The following is a 23432-nucleotide window of genomic DNA, read 5'->3' on the forward strand; positions in this document are numbered from 1 at the left end:
GTCATAGACTTATATAGCCGTCCAATGAGTTATGTCATTGATGATCCAAGTCTTATATTTTGGATTGATAGCTTTTGAATCTCCAGAATTGATAGCTTCCATCATTGTTCCTGTATCAACAAATTCAGGAAGACAATTGTTAGTTCCATTTAAAAACCCATCTAATCGATGGTCTCATAGTATTGTGGACATCATAGTCTTCCACAGACTGTAGTTATGTCTATCAAGCTTTAAGAAGAAATGGTTGAGTGTACTGAAGTGGTGTGAGACTAGATTCGGGAGTTGATAGTGACTTGACCTAGCACCGACAATTGTAGACGCTGCAGCAACGACTGTAGCCTGATCAGGAGTATTCACTCTAAGATTTTGGGGAACATTTTGGCTGCTAGTCAAATTATTGGCTCTAATATCAAGTTAAAAAACAGAGTAATATATTTGATGTAATTCTCAGCTCAATAATGTTGAGCTATTCATTTCCTTTTATAGAAAAAATTCAATGTAATCAATAACATGGACAAAGGCATATTTAGCCGTTACAATAATAGAAATGACAAGTGGTATAAAAAATTGCAAATCCCTATGCCACACTATGATTTAATCATCAATATTTTTTCCATAACAGAATTGGGGACCACTGAATCTTTCTAGAAGCACAAGATTGACTTGAGTGAGGTGAGGAGCATAATAACTAGGTTGCATACTTCTTTTCATTTCTTTACAGACTTTGGGTGGTGGCATTTTAGAAGCCTAGAGAGATATATCAATAATAAAGATACAGTATTAATTTATTTTCTATTTAATCATTTTACTTTTATTCGAATTCAAATAAATGTAAATGTAATGTTAACAAGATGCATTGGTAGTACATACATGAAAGAAATCAGAAATAGTATTTTCGTGATAATAAAAATGAAGTTGATCATTAGTTATTCTAATTCCGAAATTTGGCACACAAGTAATACACATTTTTTTTGTCACTTCTTTCACCATTATATATTTTGTACCCATTGTCTTGCCCTTAACAATGACAATACATATGCAATATATTTTGATTCATCTACTTTGGATGGTCACCAGTAATTCTAAGCCATCAAGGGTTGTGTTGGAGAAAAGCATTATCATTTCATCAGCAACCCATAACTTTGTTGGGTTGGAAAAAAGGTTTGTTAGCCACAATAGTCACATTTCCATCATTTCCTGCAAGAGCTCGATACTTGTCCTTGCGAGTAAAACTAGTGCACTCATAAGAAAGGGTAGATGCAATGACTCTTTGTATGTAATTGGCCACCTCATGACTAGACTTTCCTGACCCACAAGTCAACTCCTCGGGCAACTTATTCAAGAAGGTCACCTCATAAACGGGGCTCGGATTCATGAAGAAGTAAAATGGGTCCATCCCTTTCCATCCCCGAGCCGTGGTCCCATGAAACATGCTCATCCGATTCACCATTGCCACTGGAACTAGATGGTCAGTCAACTCGGCAAACAGCGCCGAGAATCTGAGAAGGAACGGCTCACGACATGTGGTTCCTTCTGGGCAAAGGGTCAAGTCACCTTCTTGAAGTAGTTTCTTGATCATTGAAGCGTCCATAATTCGGTCTCGTGTTAGACGAATGGTTCTGATGGGTGACAGAATTTCCGATAGTCGCGAGACGGAGTATACCACGGCGGGGATTGGCCTACCCAATGCTGTGGATAGGAATACTGGATCCAAGAGTGTCCTGTGTGAGCATATGAAGAGGACGCCAGATTCTTTGGTATCGGAGGATTTGTCGACAGGTGGAGGAGGATTGCCCTTGACAATGACACGAACTCCGAGAACCCAGAAAGCGTAGTAGACAAGGCGCATGGGGAGGAGGGAACCAGCGGCCATTCGCAAGCAGGCTAGGATGAAGCCAATAGGGATCCATAGGACTATCAAGAGAGCCACAAGTGGCGTTGGCTTGCAGGCAAGTCGGCCGTCATGGAAGATTACTGGTTTGGGGAGCTTATCGCTTGTCAGGGCTTTCACATCTGGCTTGGCTGCGACCATGTAACCCTCCTGTATTGTAGTACGTGTCAAAAATAGTTTATTTATCAAAAATCTATAGTCTCATGTTTTGGTATATCATTTAATTTGTTCTCAAATTGATCTTCGATCAATGATTGATTAAAATAAAAACGACAAAATTTCTATATATTAAGTTATTATTTAATTGAGTTTCCAACATTATCTTATAACCTAGCCGATAACATCAAGATTTACTTTAAAACAAGTATGTTGACAAGGATGTTTCTAGTTTGTAACGTGTAAAATTGAATTATTACATATGCTCAATTTTAATAATCGAATATATATATATGCTTAATTTTATAATTATAAGTATATTTTAATTAGTATATTTAGTATATGGATAAATTGCAGTAATAGATTTGGCATATTTTTAATTAGTATTTTTCATATGATATAGTACAATTTTTACAATTTTTTTTTTTTAAAAAATATTCATAATCTATAAAGCTAAAGTTATTATTCAAATTACATGCATAAAATAAAGAAACAAATACCTTTCAACCGTGTATGAATTGTAAATTTAATATTCTAAAAAATTCACATTATTATTGTCGAAAATTTACCGTCATTTTGTAAAAATAAAATAAAATATATACGTTATTATCATATATTATTATTATTATGTACCTTGCATAGTGACATGTAAGGAACATCAGTGAGTCGATCACCAAGGGCAAGGTCGGGTCTATTAGTCTCGCCACCAAAAGCTTTTTTAAGAGCATCAGCCTTGTTCTTCCCAACAAGTACCCCCGGCCGCCGAACAAACCCAGTTGCCCTTCCCTTGTAACTCTCAATCTCAGTCCCCAAAACCATGTCTGCTCCAAGAAACTCCTTCAAAAATGCTTCCACCATAATCCTCGGATTTGCAGTCAAAACGCACCGTCTCCCACACGAAGAGAAAACTCTCCACGATTCCGGGTGAACATCCGACGAGTAAAACTTAGGCAGTACAGCTCTCCCAACCGACTCGATATCGGAAACTTTCATTCCAGCGAAGGTGACAAATATGAGGACTTGGATTCCAGCCGATTCCGACACAAAGTAGTAGAGAAATCCAGCTAATGGCGCAGCCAAAAGCAAGAAGAGAAGCCTCAAAACTCCGCCCACTTCGAAAGCGATTAGAGCAAAGTAAGGGAAAGAGCTTCGCCCTCTTAGTAATGTCCCGTCCATGTCAGCTACCACAGTATGTTTTTCTCGTCCGGTTGATGAACATTTCTCAACTGTTGGGAACACAGCGCTCAGTGACCTGGTCACGGTAGCCATTCTTAATTATTGTTTCTTTTTCTTTTTTTCCTTTTTTCTTTTGAAAAAATTGTGTTAGGGTGATACAAGGTTATATAGAGATGAAGTCATTGGAGAAAGACAAACGTTATGTCAGCTGGTTGGTGTATAAAATTAATAAGAAGAAGCGGTTTGAAGAGGACAAAAGAAAGGTTATAAGAACAATGAAGGGTTGCGCCGAGATTTCCGAAAAAGACTTTTGAGACAGAAAATTTAATTTAAAGATATGGGAATATTGATATGAGCATCAACTTGTATATATTAGGAATGTCCCAAGAATTAACTGACTTTGTGGTCTTGTATGTATCGATGCAATCGTCAAATCTTGTCTCTTTAATTTAGACTTTTCTTTGAGCTATGAAATTATTATACTAACAAGGAAAAGTTATCCATATTCTTACAACTAGAATTTTTTTTAGAAAATAGCCCGAGAAAATACCATCCAAGCGCAACGAGCTCAAAGGACCGAGAGTTAGGAGAATTCATTAAAACATGGCATCATCCAAAATAAGGTTTTGCATACAAGAAAGATAAGTAGACCACCACACTATGTTTGGAGTAACGGTTAAAACAAACTTAGCTAAATAATATTCAACTAGTGCAACGACTACGTTAACAATTCTAGAACCATAATTAAAACTCACAACATTGAAATGAGAACATAAAGTTCTAATATCTTCAAGAATTAAACCTAAAATTATTTCAATTAAATATATCACACATATAGGCGTGTGAGGCTCCCCTGCTTCTCCCACGGCGAAGAAGAAGCGGATCACTCGAAAGCCTGCTATTTAAACTACAGCGACCGATGAATCCGTCGAAGAGCCTCCTTCGATCAACGAATTAGCTCGTGAAGGCGAACAGGTTGAAGAATTCCATGACACCAGTGAAAACTTGATGTTAGATACCGGAATAGAGAATGGAGGTGAGGAACAGAGCGCTCGTGTTTCTCCGAAAATTGGAAACTAGGCTGAGGTGGTCGAGAAAGCTGATTTTCAATCAAATGCGAAAGAGATATGGAGTAAATTCAATGCCAACCAGGTACGTACTCCCTCTTCTAGACTCAAGTATACTGTGTTCGGTTTTGTGCCCTAAATAAAGCTCATTTCCATATAATCAGATTTACTAATTAATAAAGATCAGAAATCATTTTATGTTGCATGGTTCACATGATTTATTTCATGATTATATTTAATATATAAATTCTATTAAGTCCAGAACATATATGTATTTGTTCATGATTATAGTGTTGTCAGCACAGTGGAATATAATCATGATTATATGTTCAAAAGTTTAATACCCTGATTTGTCAGTTCACTGGATTCAGACTGGCATGATAATCAACGATAGGTATGCTTACACCTTGGATAAGTGTTATGTCCTTTCCAGGGCATTGGCAAAGTTTACCAGTATCGGATGTATGAAGTATACATTGGAAGGGACCGATATTGAACTTGGATTAGATATGATAAATTTACCCTAATATCTATTCAATTCAATATCACCTAGTTGATCCTAGATCAAATGATCTTAATCCTGACATGGTTACGTTCAATCTACGTAGTATTATTTGTGTTCTTTGATTTGTTAGTTAAGCCTACTTTTTAGTCAGAGTGATACGTACATTTTGGGAACACGATAGTACAATTAAGTGGGAGCGTTAATCATATATATGGAATCTATAGCTTCTATCTAGACATAGAAGTAAAACGATGATTTCCTTCGAGCTAGGCTAAATAAAAATAAATGATAGAGCGCGCATTTTAGTGATTATATTAGTTACTAAAATATCATTTATAGGTGGCCAAGTATTTTAAGGATAAAATACATCGAAAGGGTGTAACGGTAATTTTATTCCTATGCAATGTAGATCATCTATAGAGGATCATTGGTTATTGGGATTATAACAATTGATAATTAATAGCGTATCTATATCGTGGAACATATAAAGCGCTCTATGTAGCTGAGAGCGCAATTCCAAGTTCTACGGAGGATGCAATGAGGAATTAATAAGTTAGTGGATTTATTTTGTAAACTCTAGATCTGCTTATTGGAAGCTCGGTTATATAGGCCCATGGTCCCCATACTAGTTGAGACAAACTACTTGTAACACTCAGTTAATTGATTTTAATTATTCAATTATAATTCTAAAATTAGACTATGTCTAGTTTATGAATTTTCACTAAGCTAGGGCTTAATTGTGAAGAAAAGAGATTTTAGAGTTTATTTGTTGATTAAGTGACTTTATTAAGTCTAATTAATAAATATATTAAATGGTAATTTTATTTAACAATTAATTTTAATTATTAAATAATTAGTTTTGGCATTTAAGTGATTGAATTGGAAAAATGACATTTTTGAGAAAATAAGATAAATAGTTAAATAAAATGGCAAAATTACAAAGTGGGGCTCATATCCATGGCCGGCCACTTAAGGGAAAATTTACCATTTATTTTTTCATTATTTTAGTGTCAAATAATTCAAACATAAACCTAGGTGATTCCCTATAAATAGATAGTGATGGCCTCAAATTGAAGGATCATGAACACACTTGCCTTCAGTCAAAAATTTGAGCCTTCTTCCCTATGCTATTCGAACCTCTCTTCTCTCTTCCTCTCTCCATAATTTCGAACCCTATGGTGATAGAGTAAGTGCCCACACGTATCAAGTGGTCCTCAATCATAGTGTGTAAGACTGTGAAGAATCCAAATCCAAGAGAAGAAGAATCGGGCTCAGATCTCGGTGATACTCTGCAACAGAAAGGATACAAGGGTTAGAGATCGGAGTGGAATGAGTCATTTAATTATGCTGCACCCACTATAAAGTTTCTGAAACTTTATATGTGTTTATTTACATTATTTTAGAGATTCATATTTAGGATGTTAAATAACATACATGGTAATAAATCTAGATACTGGTAAAATATAATCCAATAACTCACCTCAGAGCCATGGTAATGATTTACTTTCATGAAATATGGATTTAAAACGATGTTTGTGTTGATTTGGATGGTTTCATGATGGTTTATGTGCATATTTGATGATTGTGTGGAAATCACAATGTATATTTTAAAATATCTTTTTTTGTTCTGAAAATATTTTTACTGGGAAGTAAACAAAAAATTAATGAATTTAGGCTTTTACAGAACTCAATTTGGATTTTTTATGAATTAGTTATGATTTTTTGAATTTGGATGAAAATATCTGAAATCGAGCAACACGCTGTGCGCGCACAGATAGGGTCTGACACGACTTCAGACACGCCCATGTCCGAATTCACTCGGACAAAGGCTGCCCTAAGCCCCTCCTGACTGAGGTTTGCCCCCCAAGAGGCTGCTAGCAGCCCTTTTCTCGCCCATGTGCAGCGTATTGTGCGCACGAGGAGTATGCAATGCATACTCCCCTAGTGCAATCTTGTTTTTGTGATATCTTTTGATTCAAAAATCTATTTTCACTGAAACAAAATTCAAATTTTGGTAGAATTTTGTGTAGAATCTGATTTTTCAACTAAAAATCTAATTATCAGAATAAAATTAATTTTTATTACTTTTTAATTAATTAAAATTAGTCCTAGATATGAGTAGCCTTTGAATTTGAAAATTTGATTTTTCCACAAAAATGGCATTATTATTAATTTTGAAATTTTGATCATTTTATTTATTTTAATTATAAGATCTGATATTACTTATTTTATTATTAAAATTTGAATGATCTTATTTTGATATTAAAATATTTTTTTTTTAAAATAATCTAGTTTTAAATTTCAAAATTTGCTAACCATATCACATTTTCAAAATTTGCTAACCATATCATATTTTCAAAATTTGTTATTTTTTCAAAATATATTTTATTAAATTAAATTATAAAATTTGAAAAATGTTAGTTTTAACATTTTATTTTATTAGATATTTTTTTTAATTAAAATTAATTTTGTCAAAATAACATGAAATTTTAAAAATTTTGTTAGTTTAGGTTTGAATAGAAATTTTAGGGTTTCTAACCATAAAATTTTCAAACTTAGGATATTTTTTTAATAAAACTGATAATATCCTAACCATAAAATATCTTATTTTTCAAATTGTTTATTTTTGTAATATTTAATTTATTAAATTATATGATTAAGAATATAATATTAGGAAAATCTAAATTTTAAAATTCAAGATATTATATTATATTATCTTATTAGAGATTTAATAAATTTAAATTTTTTAAATAAACTTGAAATTTGAAAAATTGGTAAGATATTTGAATTTAAGTTAGAATTTAGGATATTTAGGAGATTTGTTAGTTTTTTTTTTGAATTTTTTAAATATTCTCTAACAACCTAAATTTTAAATTCTAGTTCACATATATTTGAAATTTTAAATTTTAAAATAGAAATATCTTAACCTACTTTCCATTATCCACATGTTTGTTTGTAATATTTGTTTATTTAGTTATTAATTTATTCATATTTTTTTACAAACCTATTATTTATTTGATCTAAATTGCTATGATTAACTTGTTGTCAGATCCAATGATCTGATCTTAATCATAGTCCAATTGTCAATAGATCTTATAAATAATTTGTAACAGGTAAATTTTGTAATTTCTTTCATCTGTATAAACTTAGTAACATGATAGGGCCCATCCAAATCATTTGACCTATGTGAGCCTATATGTTTGCTTTTGGGCTTAGATGCATATAAGAAGCCCATTTAAGTTTTATTAATTAAATGGACTAGGTTGCTAAAATAAAATTTCACATAAGTAATTTTATTTAGGCCCAATGAGTATTGGGCTTATTCAATGAATAACAATTATTTATTTAATGGTTAAATTCCTCTCCTTTGGGCCTTGTGTGAGAGTTAGGGGGCCATAGTAGTGGGTACGACATACTGAACGCAGCCAGGGGCGGAGCCAGGATAAGATAGTAGGGGGCCAATATCGAGCAATGCATACAAAATTGAAGAAAATTTGATGATTTTTAATTTTCATAAATATTTTATATAAGAAACTAGAAAATTTGAAAGTGATGTTATAAGGTGTTAGGAACTCAATTTAATAATACTAATATTTACTCTATCAATATTAATTAAAAAATTACACTACTTATATACTAGGGAAAAAAACAAAAAAATACAAAAAAGGAAAAAAAATTACAAAAATACTTTGGGCCGGCCCATTAAACATTTATACAGTCCACATACAAATATTTACAAAAATACCACATGCACTAAGCCTTCAGCTGTACAGAGCGAACCATGAAGATGAAAATACGCGCTCGTTTCAAAACCGCAAAACAACCAAAATGAAACCAAAACGAGAAAAATACAACTATTAATTCTGGCAAAATCAATTGGAAAAGAATACCTGCAATGATCTAAACTGAAAATGACGAAAAAAAAATCAGAAAAACTGTGAAGAAACTGAAATTACACATTTGTTTTCTATTTTATTCGATCAAAATAACTCCCTCTAATATCGAAATCTATATTCATGAAATGTAGATCTGTAACAAACAGATCTGGAGCTCCCACTAAATCCAAAACAATGTATGATGTGAAAAATTTAAAAAAAAACCTCATGAATAATACATCTACGTTATATACAGTTGCATTTTGATTTATTTTTTGTTTTGGTTGCCTTATAGTTGCATTATCGTTTTATGATAGTTTATATATTATGCAAGAATTTAATTTGATGGGGACTAAGAAATAGTAGTTATACATAGTAAGTTTTGTGCAAATAGTTGCATATTAATTTTATAGTGAAATAACATATGCAAGTAGCAAAACTATAACAAAACTACAAAACAACTGTATGCAAGTGCAAATAGTTGCCTAATAGTTGCATTATCGTTTTATGATAGTTTATATATTATGCAAGAATTTAATTTGATGGGGACTAAGAAATAGTAGTTATACATAGTAAATTTTGTGCAAATAGTTGCATATTAATTTTATAGTGAAATAACATATGCCAGTAGCAAAACTATAATAAAACTACAAAACAACTGTATGCAAGTGCAAATAGTTGCCTTATAGTTGCATTATCGTTTCATGATAGTTTATATATTATGCAAGAATTTAATTTGATGGGGACTAAAAAATAGTAGTTATACATAGTAAGTTTTGTGCAAATAGTTGCATATTAATAGCAGGACTTTAAAACCATGGATAATTCCAATAGTTTCTGAGATCATCAGGAGCTGAACTTGAACATCAAATTTTGTTAGTACTTATCAACAAGACACAATCAATCAATTTGTTATCATATTCTAAATTTCAAAGAAGATACTCCTAAATTTCATTATTTCAGCTAATATGAGCAGCATTTTTTCCAAATTCAATATAATCTAGAACAAGTAATTATAGCAAAAGCATAATTAAAGGTCAAACACAAAACAACACTTTTGATTATAACAGCTCTGCACAAGGGAAACTCCTGAAATTCAACTCCAATTTAACCAATATCTGACAAAGAACAATCAATGAAAATAAACAAAAAAAAAAAACCCCTAGAACTTATAAGAAGAAGAACCTAATATGCATTGGATTGTAAAATAAAAGCTCAGAATCACTAGAGATAGACAGATCAAGAAGATGCCTCGTTATTCTCAACATTCGAATCAACGGAACCCCCAGTTTCGGGCTGTGAAGCACCATCAGCAGAGGAGGAGGAGGCGGCAGCCCTAGCTTTGACGACATCAAGCATTCGCTTACTGACCTCCTTGGAGTAAACCTGGAGAATCTGAATGCCATCATCCTCGGAGGCAGAAGCGGAGCTAGCGGCGGTGTAGGAGGATTCTTCGGGAGGAGTGGTACCGTAGCGATTAGAGAGAACGGAAGGGGTGGAAAGGGTCTCAATGAGACGGTTCACCACGGCGTCTCGAGTGCGCTGGCTCGGTGGCCATATACTGAATGTGGCTTGGCTGCTCGGCTTCATTGTGGTGGTCGATTCTAGGGACTCATTCGCCGGAGCCTCCATTGTTGAGTCTTGATCTGAGACTGTGTTTGAAGACGGAGGGGTTATGGCGGAGGTCTCTTCGTCTGCCATTGTTATCTCGAGTAATTTCTTCCTACTTCAATAATGGCTGAAATGAAATGAAATAGAGATTGTGTGTGCAAGTGGTAAAAGTGTAATAAAATAAACTTAAAGTGTATAAAAGTTGCTTTTACCGTGTTGAAGTATATATGTAATAAAGTTAGCCTTTTATATTTTTAGTGTAAAAATTTCTATATACTACGTCACATTTATATACATAATGTATAGTATTTAATAAAATTTAAGAGGATATAATATATTTTAGGGAATTTCTATAATGCACCCTTTTAAAAGGGACACATCGATACATCTCTATCTATTTTAGTATCCGAAATAATTTTTTAATCAAATGTTTTCTCATGGTTATGTAAATTATAGTTATTTAAGACATCCTGCAAAATTTTAAAAAATTCGAAAAGTTTGACACGCCGAAAATTGCGTTCAAGCATTGTGTTGCACGCGTGACTATTTTATTTTATACGCGTGTAAAATAGACTGTTTGAACATTATTTTCTATATAGTAAATTATTCTGAATTTTTCGAAATTTTTTAAGATATCTTAAATAGCCATAACGTACATGAATATGAAAAAAAATTAAACTAATTTTTTTTTTCTGGAAGCCGAAACAAGTAGAGAGTGCATCAGTACAACCCTTTTAAGGGAGTGCATTGTAAAATCACTTTATATTTTATTTTGAAAAATATTATAAGTATTATATATATACATGATCTTCGAATAAACTAACCCCACCCACTACGTCATCCCCTTTCTACTATGATAAGTGTGAAATTTCACCACAAATTGTATAGTTCATCATATATTATTAATATTGTAATTCTTTTTTATGAAATTAATTAGCTCATCAATATTATAAACTAATATATATATAACAAATAGTTTTTTGAGAATTGAGGGGGGCCAAGGCCCCTGTTACTTAGCATGTAGCTCCGCCCCTGAACGCAACCCTCCCTCACATGAATCACCCCAATTGTGAACGCCCATTTGCTTTATTTAAATAATTGTAGTAGGTTAATTATATTAGTCTAATCTATTTAAAATTGAATTAGCAGCATAATTAGCTTTAAAATATATGAAATTTATTTTTCATTGAATATTTTAAAGTTAATTTAGAAAAATACTTAGTTAATGAGATATATTCTAGATAGTTATTTCTAGTAACTAATTATATTTTCTAATATTTAATTAATTAGGAAAATATTTTTTAAGTTAGAAATTAATTATTTATTAATTAACTTTGGACCAAGTTAAATTAAAATATTTTTCCTAGTATTAAATTAAAATTAATAATTAAGTTGATTTTATACTTAATTATTTAATTCTTATATTTAATACATTTAATTAAATTGAAATTCAATATTTAAGTTGATTTTATTCTTGATACTTAAATATTATTTTCAGAATATTTAATTAAATAGAAAATTATTTTAAGTTGGAAATTTTAATTTCATAACAACTTAAATTTGAATAATTTTCAAAATATATTTTATTTATTTTATTAATCATTTTTTTTTTAAAATTTCGAAATTGCATTATTTTATTGCAGGTAATTTTGAATTTTTTTTTTTTGAAAAATAGATTAAAGTTGAAAATTAATTATTTTAATTCATTTTAGATCAACTTATATCTATTAAATTTTTTTTTATTAATGATTAATTAAAATAAATATACTAAAATATATTATATTTTAATTAGAAAATAAAGAGATTAGTTAGTGAAAATCTAGATAGTTATTTTTTGTTTGCTTGAAGTATTTTTCTAGTTATATTTAATTAAATAAAAAAAAATTAATATTTAAGTTAATTTTATTCACGAAACTTAAATATTTGATAATTTTCTTAATATTTAAGTAAATATAAAAATTATATTTGTGTTGAAAATTAAATTATTAATTAATTTTGGACCAACATAAATTGGAATAATTTTTTAGGATTTATTTTAATTTATTTTAAGCCATTTATTTTATTTTATTTTAAGCCAATTTTGAAAGATGTATTTAATTTTAAATACATTGGATTTTTGAATTTTTCTATATATATTTATAAATTATTAAATTTGAGTTGATTTTTTTTTTTTTAATTTTGGATCAACCTTAATTGAATAATTTTTGAAATATTTATTTAAAATTATTACTAAGATGGAAAATAATTTTATTTATTTTCAGATCTATCTAAGTATAATTTTATAAATTTAGAGTTTTTCTAAATTGATAATTTTAATTAAATAAATATATTTTAAAATAAATAGATTAAAATAAACATTAGGTGAAAATACGATTTAAAATAATGACCTTTATTTTAAGGATATTCGATCTCCATTGTTTGTTCTACATAATTCTTGTTTTAGTCAGTAATCATCCCTAATGGATGAACGTTCATTAGCAATTTAAGGCCGTAGAGTCTCGAAAGATAAGTATTATTTGTAAGTATTTTATTCTTAGTATGGATCACCCTAATGGTGGCGACTACTAGTAAGACTTACAAAAGTATGAAACAGTGGTAGAAGCTCATAAGATAGAATGGCCTTGACTCTCGCCTAAATGGGACAACGCTGGATTCTCATCTTGATCGAATAAAAGGTTGCTGGAATGTTTATCATTTTACATGAGCTAACAACTCTATTGAATGGATGGTATCTTTGACTCTCGCCTAAACGGGACACTGATATCAGTTTGTTGGAAACCTTGGAAATTATTTAGGATTGTAAGTTTTAGTATTTTCACTAGTCATTCCTATTTGCTAAATGCTTGTGTGTGAATTTATATTGAACCATGTTATTTTCTGTTATTAATTGTAGTTTAATTTCGAATCTTCATTGTTGGTCTAACTTGACTTGTTGTTTTTAATGGGACAAATCCTAAAGAATTGTCATCCACTAGACAAACATAATAGTGTTAGATCTCGATAGATAAATATTTGTAAATGCAACATATAGCTGTTCATCAATAGATGACACCTTGGACAAGTATTTACAATATGAAACAATGAAGAAGTTTATAAAAATAAGAATAACTTTGACTCTCGCCAATCGGGACATCATTGGATTCTTATTTTACATTTGAAATTATCCTTTAGTTTTTCCTCTTAGCTTATTCATTTTGAATTAGCTTAAATAATATATCATTGGATGAATGGTTTATAAATCATTTGCTTATGATGTCATTCTGTTTTCTCTTAAGAAATTGAATGGCGCATATGATTATATTCGTGACATTCTATCCCGAAATGATATAAATCCTCGATCTTGAATCTCCTATTGTATATATGTTTACTATAGGCAATTTAAATTTAGAGTTAGATTAGTAGTGGTGGTCCAAGAGAGAATAATTACTCATGTATATTTGGTTAAAATTTAAGTCTTTGACTTTAAATTTTAGATTCCAAATAGAAATTTTATATTTCTATTTCCTAGAACACATTACACATTACAGTATGACTTTCACAATTTTTTTTTAATATCCATTTTCTGTCAATGGATTCAAACTGTATGTTTATGTGTGGATTTAAGTTTAATATTCTGGGACAAAGATCCACTTAGACTATTCTAATAACTTTATCTTGTAACTAGACCTAAGTCATCAAAAGACCACAACCACATTCTTATAAATCTATGGCATTTGTATCTTGTTCATAGTGGTTTTGACAAGATCATTCTCTGCAAAGAGTCAATATGCCTATATCCACTGAAAGTAAGATCATCTATATTCGAAGATGGATGTACATTCAGGGGTGGATATGAGTTTTCGTTATATTCTTAAGACGATCACTCTAGATTTTACCTTATGCAAAAGAAATTTGAAATGTTTGAAAAATTTCATGAATTTCTAGCAATGGTGGAAAACCATTAAGGTAAGTGGTTAAAGATCTTACGAACTGATAGGGGTGGAGAAATATTTGGTAGATATGTTGTTCAAAGATCATTAAGTTGATTTTTTGAATTATATCCAAAGTTACCTCCCCAGAAATTTGATTTGCATATTGATGATAGTATAAAGTCTATGATTATTAACTAGTCGTTGCCTAAGTCCTTCTAAGGAAATACCCAAGTGATAGGAAAATTTCAGAGTGATGGAATGGTTGTGTACTTAGTGTAAACCATTTTCAGATTCATGGATGACCTAATCGTATTCTTAAGAAAAGCTAGAACTGTTAACTAAGGTTTGTATGTTTGATAGCTATTCTAAGTGATTAGGGGTGGATCATCCCATAGTCATCAAATAAGAAAGTGTTTGTTTTAACAAATACTACTTTTCTAAGAAAATGACTTAGTCTAAAAATAAAGTAGCAAAATAGAGGAGATATTTTTTTCTTGATTCCAAAAGTGCTCTATCATCTTTTTTTTGTATAAGATGGTCTCACTGTCTCTGCTGTCTTGACACAACCGAAGAGGATAATTCCATTTATGTTCTTAGATAGAAAGTCATGGTACCTTGTCGTAGTGGGAGGGTTTCAAGAAACTCACCTTGTTATGACTTGGAAGACACTTGTGATGAAAATCCATTGTTAGTTTAAACAAGTAATGGATTGTCAGAATAAGAAACTAAGAAGCAAATCCAAGAGAACTATGATTAAAACCATTCATATGGAACAACCAAAAGTTTTCTATTACAAGGACAAGAAAGGAAATTTCGTTAGTAAGTCTATTCAATGGACTTAACAAAACTTCCTGCTCCTGGTATTATAGGTTTGAGATTATCTAAACCTATGGGTTGTGGTATATACCTGGTAATTTACTTACTCTAGTGCAAGCAACTTACTTTAGTAAGATGCTAAAACATTTTTTTCTAGTGGCTAAATCTATAGAAGCTTTTCAACTTCTAGATATAGATTTCATTTATCTAAAGAAAAGTTTCAACTATTCTAGAAAAGATAAAGGCCAATTAAAGAATTCCTTAGGATCAAACGTGAGAGGTCTCAGATATACTTTAGTATGCATTAGACCAGACACCTGCTGTTGAGTGGGAGTAATGAGTAGGTATCAGATTAAGGAAAGGAACATTGGAAGACAATCAAGTGAATCTTAAGATCAAGAAGAGGAACTATATGTTAGTCGATAAGGGTGTATTTAATGCTCTTAGTGCTAGAAAGTCTGCTGATGAGGTGGTGATTACTCTGGGGGTGGAGTAGTGAATTTGGAGAAGTGTAACAACCTATCTGAAGTCTCTAAGTCTACCAGAGAGACTGAATGTTAAAGTTGCAAGAAAGATACTTATTCAGTCTAAGGAGAGTTCTATACATTTTTGGCATTGTTCCAACATTTATTAACTACTAGTGTTACTTCCTGACTAACGTAGAAGTAGTTGCCAAAAAGTAAAGAATCCAGTATCCCTAGAGGAGTAGTGTAAAGCCCGCTTAGTTAATTTGGAAATTAGCAGTTATTTATGTTAATCAGGAAATTATTTATAGCTATTTAAATAATTTAGTATTGATATTTATGGAATTCAGATATGCATGAGTATGTTATCAGTAGTTTTTATATTTCGCATTTCCGGTGTCCGGTATTTTGGAACTCGGCGTTTGGCTCAGTGGAAATCACAACTTAGTATGTTAGTATTTTGGGGACGGGTTTTAGACATTGGGAATGTCGGGAATGGCCGGGAATTTAGAATGTCCCAAAAATACCCCTTTAGTATGATTTTCATGATTTTATGGTGGAGGGGCAAAATGGTCTTTTTGCCCCATTAGTATTTTTTGTCTTATGTGATTTAAATGGATTAAATGTTTATCTTTAAATAATTGTTTCATGTGTTTTAATGGCTGAAATAATCAAGTTAAATGACTATTTTCTTTTAGTTTATTTCATTTTCAACACTTATCAAAAAAATAGAAAAAAAAGAAACTCTCTTTTCTCTCTCTCAAATTCGGCTGTGCATGTGTGGGTTTGGAGCTGGATTTTGCTCAATTTCTCTAGTGAATTCTCATCCATAGCTAAGCAATCTTCAAGCTAGGTTAGCTCCTTTAATTTTCTCTTGAATTTTGATGAAAAATGATGATTCTTGCTTGAGTTTTTAGTTGATTTCTTCTTTGTGTTTTTGTGGTTAATTTATGTGATTCAAAGCATGATTATTGATGTTGATTGAGCTGTGTTGAAAGCTTATTAGTTAGGTTGTTCAAGCTCTTAGTTTTTATGTGAAAAAGTATGATTTTTGAAAGAAAATGTTATGTTTTGTTTCTGTGAATTCTTTGGATGTTTGTTTGTTTTCAGAGATTATATTATGCTAGTTTAAGAGGTTTTAAGCTAGTTTGATTGCTGTCTAAGTGGTTTTGCTCAAGCTTGAGTTTGGAACTCAAAGCTTGAGCTCCAATGGTGAATTTTGCATGTGTGGTTTCTGGGTAGGTTTGATGCCTTGGATTTGTTCTTTAGGGTGTTTAGAACAGGTCTGGAAAGTTTGGGACCAATTGGGGTTGAATTGGTCGAGTTAGGAGATTTTTAGTTTGCTTTGCGAGGAACGGAATTCGGTTGAGCATCCGGAATTCGGATGGGGGTTCGAATTTCCCGAACCGAATTCCGGTTGGGCAACCGGCCGGTCTGGGTTGGGGATTTTTCAGAACCCTAGTTTTCCTCGTTTTTGGGTTTTTTGGGGTATTGCCATGCTTTTTATCGATAGGGAAACTTTTAGTTTCAAGTTTTAGTCCCCGGGAAGTGATTTAGCGTGTCACTTATAGCGTTGTGATTTTTATGGTTTAGGAGCCGATGTCCGCCGTTCGGCTTCGGTTCCGGTCGGGTTGAAACACACACGAAATCGGAATCCGGGTAAGATTAGTATAACGGTATGCATATGTAGATTACATGTTTAGCGTGCATGTAGGAAGCCCCGCTAGATTACATTAGATATGTATTTAGGCTTCGAACCATCCAACCTCGTCACGTCGGTACGACAGCCGGAGTATGACCGACGGCGGAGTATGACGGTTCGACCGATCAGCCGACACTTGGTTGGTGGTTCGTGGCTATCGACCTATCCCGTCGGTACAGCCGGAGTATGACCGACGGCGGAGTATGACCGGTTCGGCCGATCAGGAGGATACTTGTCAATAGTACCGTCCCCTGAACGTTCAAAACTCAGTACCATGTTGGACATGGCAGTAGTGCTCAGTACCATGTTGGACATGGCAGTAGCGGGACTCAGTATCGTGTTGGACACGGCAGTCAGTTTTATGTATGATATTATTATGCTTTTCTTGCGAGTCCGTCGACTCACGGTTTACGTTCATGTGTAGGTAAAGGCAAGGCGATTCTTGATGGACCGTGAGCGAGCTTATGAGATTGTACATGTCGGGGCGGTTAGGCTGGAGCGTACGATCCTCGGGACGACGGTGAGATTTTTGTAACTGTCGTTAGACGACTTTATTTTGTTGTAAAAGTTGAACAGTAAAAACGTTTGTAAATATTTTTTATAAATCGGGATCCCGAGACTTTTGTAAAATGGTTTATAAGTTTAATGAAAAAGCAAAATTTTAATTAATCACGTTTTTCCATAAACCTCGTTGATTAGCAACGAGCTGCACAGTACGTTTAAAAATCACGTAATACGCCTAAGTTAGTTAGGGTGTTACAATTTGGTATCAGAGCCGGAGTTGTCTTCCGAAGATCGTCACGACATGTACAATCATCATCAGCAGTTAGCTCGGGTCACGGTTCAGTAAGCCTTTATTGCTTTAGTAGTTTATTTTATTCAGTTATGAAAAAGAAAAGCCTGTTAGGAAGCATGTTAGTAGCCTGATAGTAGAATAGGCGCATGTTTCATTTCTAATTTCCAAATTAAGCGGCATTAGTAAGCTCGCCCTGAATACGACCTGATATGCCAACTCTTGGTTTCGCAGGCGGTTCTAACTAGATGGACGCCAGGCGGACTACCAGGAGTCAGGGCAACTCGGTAGGGTCGAATCAGGGACAGGGAGCTCAGTTTCCCCCACCTGCTAGGGGCCGAGGTAGAGGGCCCCGAAGCAGGGCTCGTGGTCGGGGTGTTGAGAACCCGCCACAGGCTGCCCAGACTCCCCCAACCGATCAGGGAGCCCCGAATTGGGAGTTGCGGTTTGCGGAGATGCAAGCCAGGATCGAAGAACAAGACCTCGAGATTCAGAGGTTGAGACAGCAGGGTGCTCCTGCAGTTCCAGTGCCCGTAGTTCCAGTGGCACCGCCCCTGCGCCTGTGCCGAGATAGTGGTGGCGGCCCATAGATTGGAACCATTGTATGAGCGGTTCGGAAACAAGCACCTCCGGTATTCTGGGAGGTCCGGATGTGTCGAAAGCCGAGCGGTGGCTTACGGTGATCACCCGAATCGAACTTTATGGGTGTCACCGTAACGACGCAGTGGTGTGCGCCACATTCCAGTTCCAGGAGGATGCCCTGGTATGGTGGGACATGGTGTCTCAGATTCACGATGTCACCACCATGACCTGGGAAAGGTTCCAGGAACTCTTCAACGCGAAGTACTATAATGAGGCGGTTAGAAGCGCCAAGAGGAAAGAGTTCGTTCACCTGACCCAGCGGGAGAACATGAGTGTCACTGAGTATACTACTCAGTTTGACCGGTTGGCGAGGTTAGCCTCGGGAATTGTGCCGACCGACTTCAGCAGGAAGGAGAAGTATCTGGACGGGTTGAATCCCAAGATCAGGCATGACCTGATGATTACCATCGACGACGCGCACCACCTACGCTCGGATGGTGGAGAAGGCCCGCGGGCGGGGGCGCGGTGGGGTGTATGTCGGATTCGGCCCGGTACTCGGTTGGTGGCGGAGCTCCTACCCCTCTGCATCGGGCTTTAGCGGGGGAGTAGTGGTTCGGCCATTGATCGGAGGAAGAGGGCACCCACGCCGGCGGCTCGAGTCAGAACAAGACGTTCCGGGGGAACCAGAACAGAGGGAGTCGTCCTGGTGGTAATGAGACCCGATTCTCCTATCCCGAGTGCCCTATCTGTAAGAGGCATCATCGGGGTGAGTGCAAGGGGCAGGGATGCTTTCATTGTGGCATGCCCGGGCACTTCAAGAGGGAATGTCCCCAGCTCCGGCCAGAGGCACCGAGGAGCTCCGGCGATACCCACTCCCGGCCGGGGTATTCGCGATCACGCGGGCGATGCGAGATGCCGGCCCATCGGTTGTTACAGGTCGGCTTTTTATTAACAACTCGCTTTATTCGGTCGTTTGATTACGGGGCTACACGTTCTTATGTGGCGGCCGTAGTCTTTAGTAAGATGGGTAGACCCTTTGATAGATATGAATCGGGGTTTGGAACCCCGTTACAGCGGAGAATTGGTTATCTCCAATAGGTGGATTAGGTCTATGCCGATCAGGATAGATGGTAGAGAGTTAAGCGCTGATCTGATAGAGATGAGCTTGGTCGAATTTGATATTATTTTAGGAATGGATTTCCTATCTAAATATTCGGCGAGCATTGACTGTAAGAGGAAGATGGTGGTCTTCCAACCGGAAAGTGAAGAACCGTTTGTATTTGTGGGTTCGGTTCAGGGATCTCGGATCCCGGTGATCTCGGCTATGTCAGCGAGAGAATTATTGCACGGTGGGTGCTTAGGGTTTCTGGCCGTGGTGGTGGACACCACTCGGCCAGACACCATTCGGCCAGAGGACATCAGGGTGGTTCGGGAATTTTTGGACGTTTTTCCCGAAGAACTTCCAGGGTTACCACCTCAACGGGAGATTGACTTCGTGATTGACTTGGCACCAGGGGTGGATCCGGTTTCTAAAGCCCCGTATAGGATGGCTCCAGCTGAACTTAAGGAATTGAAGATTCAGCTCCAGGGGTTGCTTGACATAGGGTTCATCCGGCCCAGTGTGTCACCCTGGGGAGCCCCGGTTTTGTTCGTCAAGAAGAAGGATGGATCTATGAGAATGTGCATCGACTACAGAGAGTTGAACAAGCTGACGGTGAAGAATAAATATCCACTACCTAGGATCGATGACTTGTTCGATCAACTTCAGGGGAAGACAGTCTTTTCTAAGATTGATCTCCGTTCGGGTTATCATCAGTTGAGGATCCGAGAGGAGGACATTCCAAAGACGGCTTTCCGCACTAGGTATGGACACTACGAGTTTCTGGTTATGTCATTCGGACTAACCAATGCTCCTGCAGCATTCATGGACCTGATGAATAGAGTATTCAAGGATTTCCTCGATATCTGTGTGATTGTGTTTATCGACGACATCCTCGTGTACTCTCAGTCAGAAGAGGAGCATGAGATACATCTTCAGATGGTACTGCAACGACTTCGAGAGCATAGACTCTACGCCAAGTTCAAGAAATGTGAGTTCTGGTTGTCTCAGGTGTCCTTCCTAGGACACATTGTGGGTAAGGACGGGATCAAGGTAGATCCCGGGAAGATCGAATCCGTCAGGGATTGGCCGAGACCGAAGACAGTGACAGAGATCAGAAGCTTCTTGGGATTAGCTGGGTACTACCGTAGGTTCGTGGAGGGGTTTTCCAAAATTTCAATGCCCCTAACCGAGCTTACAAAGAAGAGTCAGCGATTTATCTGGTCAGATAAATGTGAAGCTAGCTTCCAGGAGCTGAAGCAGAGGTTGATTACTGCTCCGGTACTAGCTTTGCCTTCGGACGAGGAGAAGTTCGTGGTCTATTGTGACGCATCCAAACAGGGTTTGGGGTGCGTATTGATGCAAGCCGATCGGGTTATCGCTTACGCCTCCCGTCAGTTAAAGGATTATGAACAGCGATACCCGACTCATGATTTAGAATTGGCCGCAGTGGTTTTTGCACTGAAGATTTGGCGGCATTACTTGTATGGTGAGAAGTGCGAGATCTATACCGACCATAAAAGTCTCAAGTATTTCTTTACTCAGAAAGATTTGAACATGAGACAAAGGCGTTGGTTGGAACTAGTGAAGGATTATGATTGTGAGATCCTTTACCATCCCGGGAAAGCCAATGTAGTGGCCGATGCCCTGAGCAGAAAGGGTCCCGGGCAAGTAGCTAGCATGGTTCAGATCTCATCCCAGCTAGCTGAGGATATGGTTAGATCCGGCATCGAGTTTGTGGTAGGTCAGCTTCACAACTTGACGCTGCAATCTGATCTGTTGGAAAGAATAAAGGTCGCTCAGATGACAGATCCGGAGTTAGTGAAGATCCGAGATGAGGTATTGGCTGGTCAAGCCAAAGACTTTTCAGTGACAGACAGTGGGATGCTTTTGTATAAAGCCAGGGTTTGTGTCCCGAACAGTGTGGACTTGAGAAACGAGATCTTTGAGGAGGCTCATTCTACCCCGTATTCTCTGCATCCCGGCACCACCAAGATGTACCAAGATTTGAAACCGTACTTCTGGTGGAGCGGTATGAAGAAGAATTTGGTAGAATTCGTATCGAGATGCCTCACGTGTCAGCAGATCAAGGCTGAACATCAGAGACCAGCAGGGTTGTTGCAGCCTTTAACTCTACCAGAATGGAAATGGGAGGATATTACGATGGATTTTGTGGTCGGGTTACCTAGGACCACGGGTTTGCATGATTCCATCTGGGTAGTGGTGGACCGATTTACGAAATCTGCTCATTTTCTGCCGGTTAGAACGACATTTACAGTGGATCAGTTGGCAGAATTATATGTCAAAGAGATAGTGAGACTTCACGGGGTACCGAAGTCTATAGTTTCGGACAGGGATCCGAAATTCACCTCCAAATTTTGGCAGGGTTTGCAACGAGCAATGGGTACGAAGCTAAAATTCAGTACAGCATTTCATCCTCAGACAGATGGTCAGTCCGAAAGGACAATTCAGATATTGGAGGATATGCTGAGAGCCTGTGTTATGGACTTTGAGGGTTCATGGAGTAAATATCTACCGTTGATAGAGTTCTCTTACAACAACAGTTACCAGAGTACGATAGGGATGGCACCCTATGAACTGTTGTAGGGTAGGAAATGTAGATCCCCTATCCACTGGGATGAGACAGGGGAGAGGAAATACCTAGGTCCAGAGTCAGTTCAACGGACCAATGAGGCAATAGAGAAGATTAAAGCTAGAATGCTTGCCTCCCGGAAGCGGACGGAGAAGAGTTACGCAGATCCGAAACGTAGGGATGTTGAGTTCCGAGTAGGGGACCATGTGTTTTTACGAGTATCTCCGATGAAGGGGATTAAACGTTTCGGGAAAAGAGGCAAGTTATGCCCTAGATTTACAGGACCTTTCGAGATTCTCGAGAAGATAGGTCAAGTGGCATATCGGTTAGCATTGCCTCCAGCCTTATCAGCAGTGCACAACGTATTTAATGTCTCAATGTTGAGAAAATACGTTTCAGACCCCTCTCATATACTCAGTTATGAGAGCCTTCAGCTTCAGTCAGATATGTCTTACGAGGAACGACGGTGCGGATCCCGGATAGAAAGGATAAAGTCCTTCGGAATAAGACCATAGCATTGGTCAAGGTTCTGCGGAGAAACGGTAAGGTGGAAGAAGCCACCTGGGAGCTTGAGTCAGATATGCGAGCTCAATATCCAGAGTTATTCAGGTTAGATTTCGGGGACGAAATCCTTTTAAGGGGGGGATAGTTGTAAAGCCCGCTTAGTTAATTTGGAAATTAGCAGTTATTTATGTTAATCAGGAAATTATTTATAGCTATTTAAATAATTTAGTATTGATATTTATGGAATTCAGATATGCATGAGTATGTTATCAGTAGTTTTTATATTTCGCATTTCCGGTGTCCGGTATTTTGGAACTCGGCGTTTGGCTCAGTGGAAATCACAACTTAGTATGTTAGTATTTTGGGGACGGGTTTTAGACATTGGGAATGTCGGGAATGGCCGGGAATTTAGAATGTCCCAAAAATACCCCTTTAGTATGATTTTCATGATTTTATGGTGGAGGGGCAAAATGGTCTTTTTGCCCCATTAGTATTTTTTGTCTTATGTGATTTAAATGGATTAAATGTTTATCTTTAAATAATTGTTTCATGTGTTTTAATGGCTGAAATAATCAAGTTAAATGACTATTTTCTTTTAGTTTATTTCATTTTCAACACTTATCAAAAAAATAGAAAAAAAAGAAACTCTCTTTTCTCTCTCTCAAATTCGGCTGTGCATGTGTGGGT

The 23432-nt window shown here is 35.9% G+C and overlaps 2 protein-coding genes across 2 annotated transcripts; both read right to left on the bottom strand.

Moving 5' to 3' along the window:
• Positions 1-892: 892 nt before the first annotated feature.
• Positions 893-3525, bottom strand: LOC115713505 (glycerol-3-phosphate acyltransferase RAM2-like). Its single transcript, XM_030641987.2, has 2 exons — positions 2681-3525; positions 893-2041 (listed from the first exon to the last, which is right to left on the bottom strand). The coding sequence occupies exons 1-2, from the start codon at positions 3314-3316 to the stop codon at positions 1127-1129; spliced, it is 1551 nt and encodes a 516-aa protein (XP_030497847.1). The 5' UTR covers positions 3317-3525; the 3' UTR covers positions 893-1126.
• A 6384-nt stretch (positions 3526-9909) lies between these two features.
• Positions 9910-10371, bottom strand: LOC133036882 (MFP1 attachment factor 1-like). The gene has a single exon (XM_061113648.1). It carries the CDS (start codon positions 10369-10371, stop codon positions 9910-9912), a length of 462 nt encoding a protein of 153 aa, XP_060969631.1.
• Positions 10372-23432: the final 13061 nt, after the last annotated feature.

Source organism: Cannabis sativa, chromosome 4, assembly GCF_029168945.1.
Source record: "Cannabis sativa cultivar Pink pepper isolate KNU-18-1 chromosome 4, ASM2916894v1, whole genome shotgun sequence".
In the NCBI taxonomy this organism is placed as follows: domain Eukaryota; kingdom Viridiplantae; phylum Streptophyta; class Magnoliopsida; order Rosales; family Cannabaceae; genus Cannabis; species Cannabis sativa.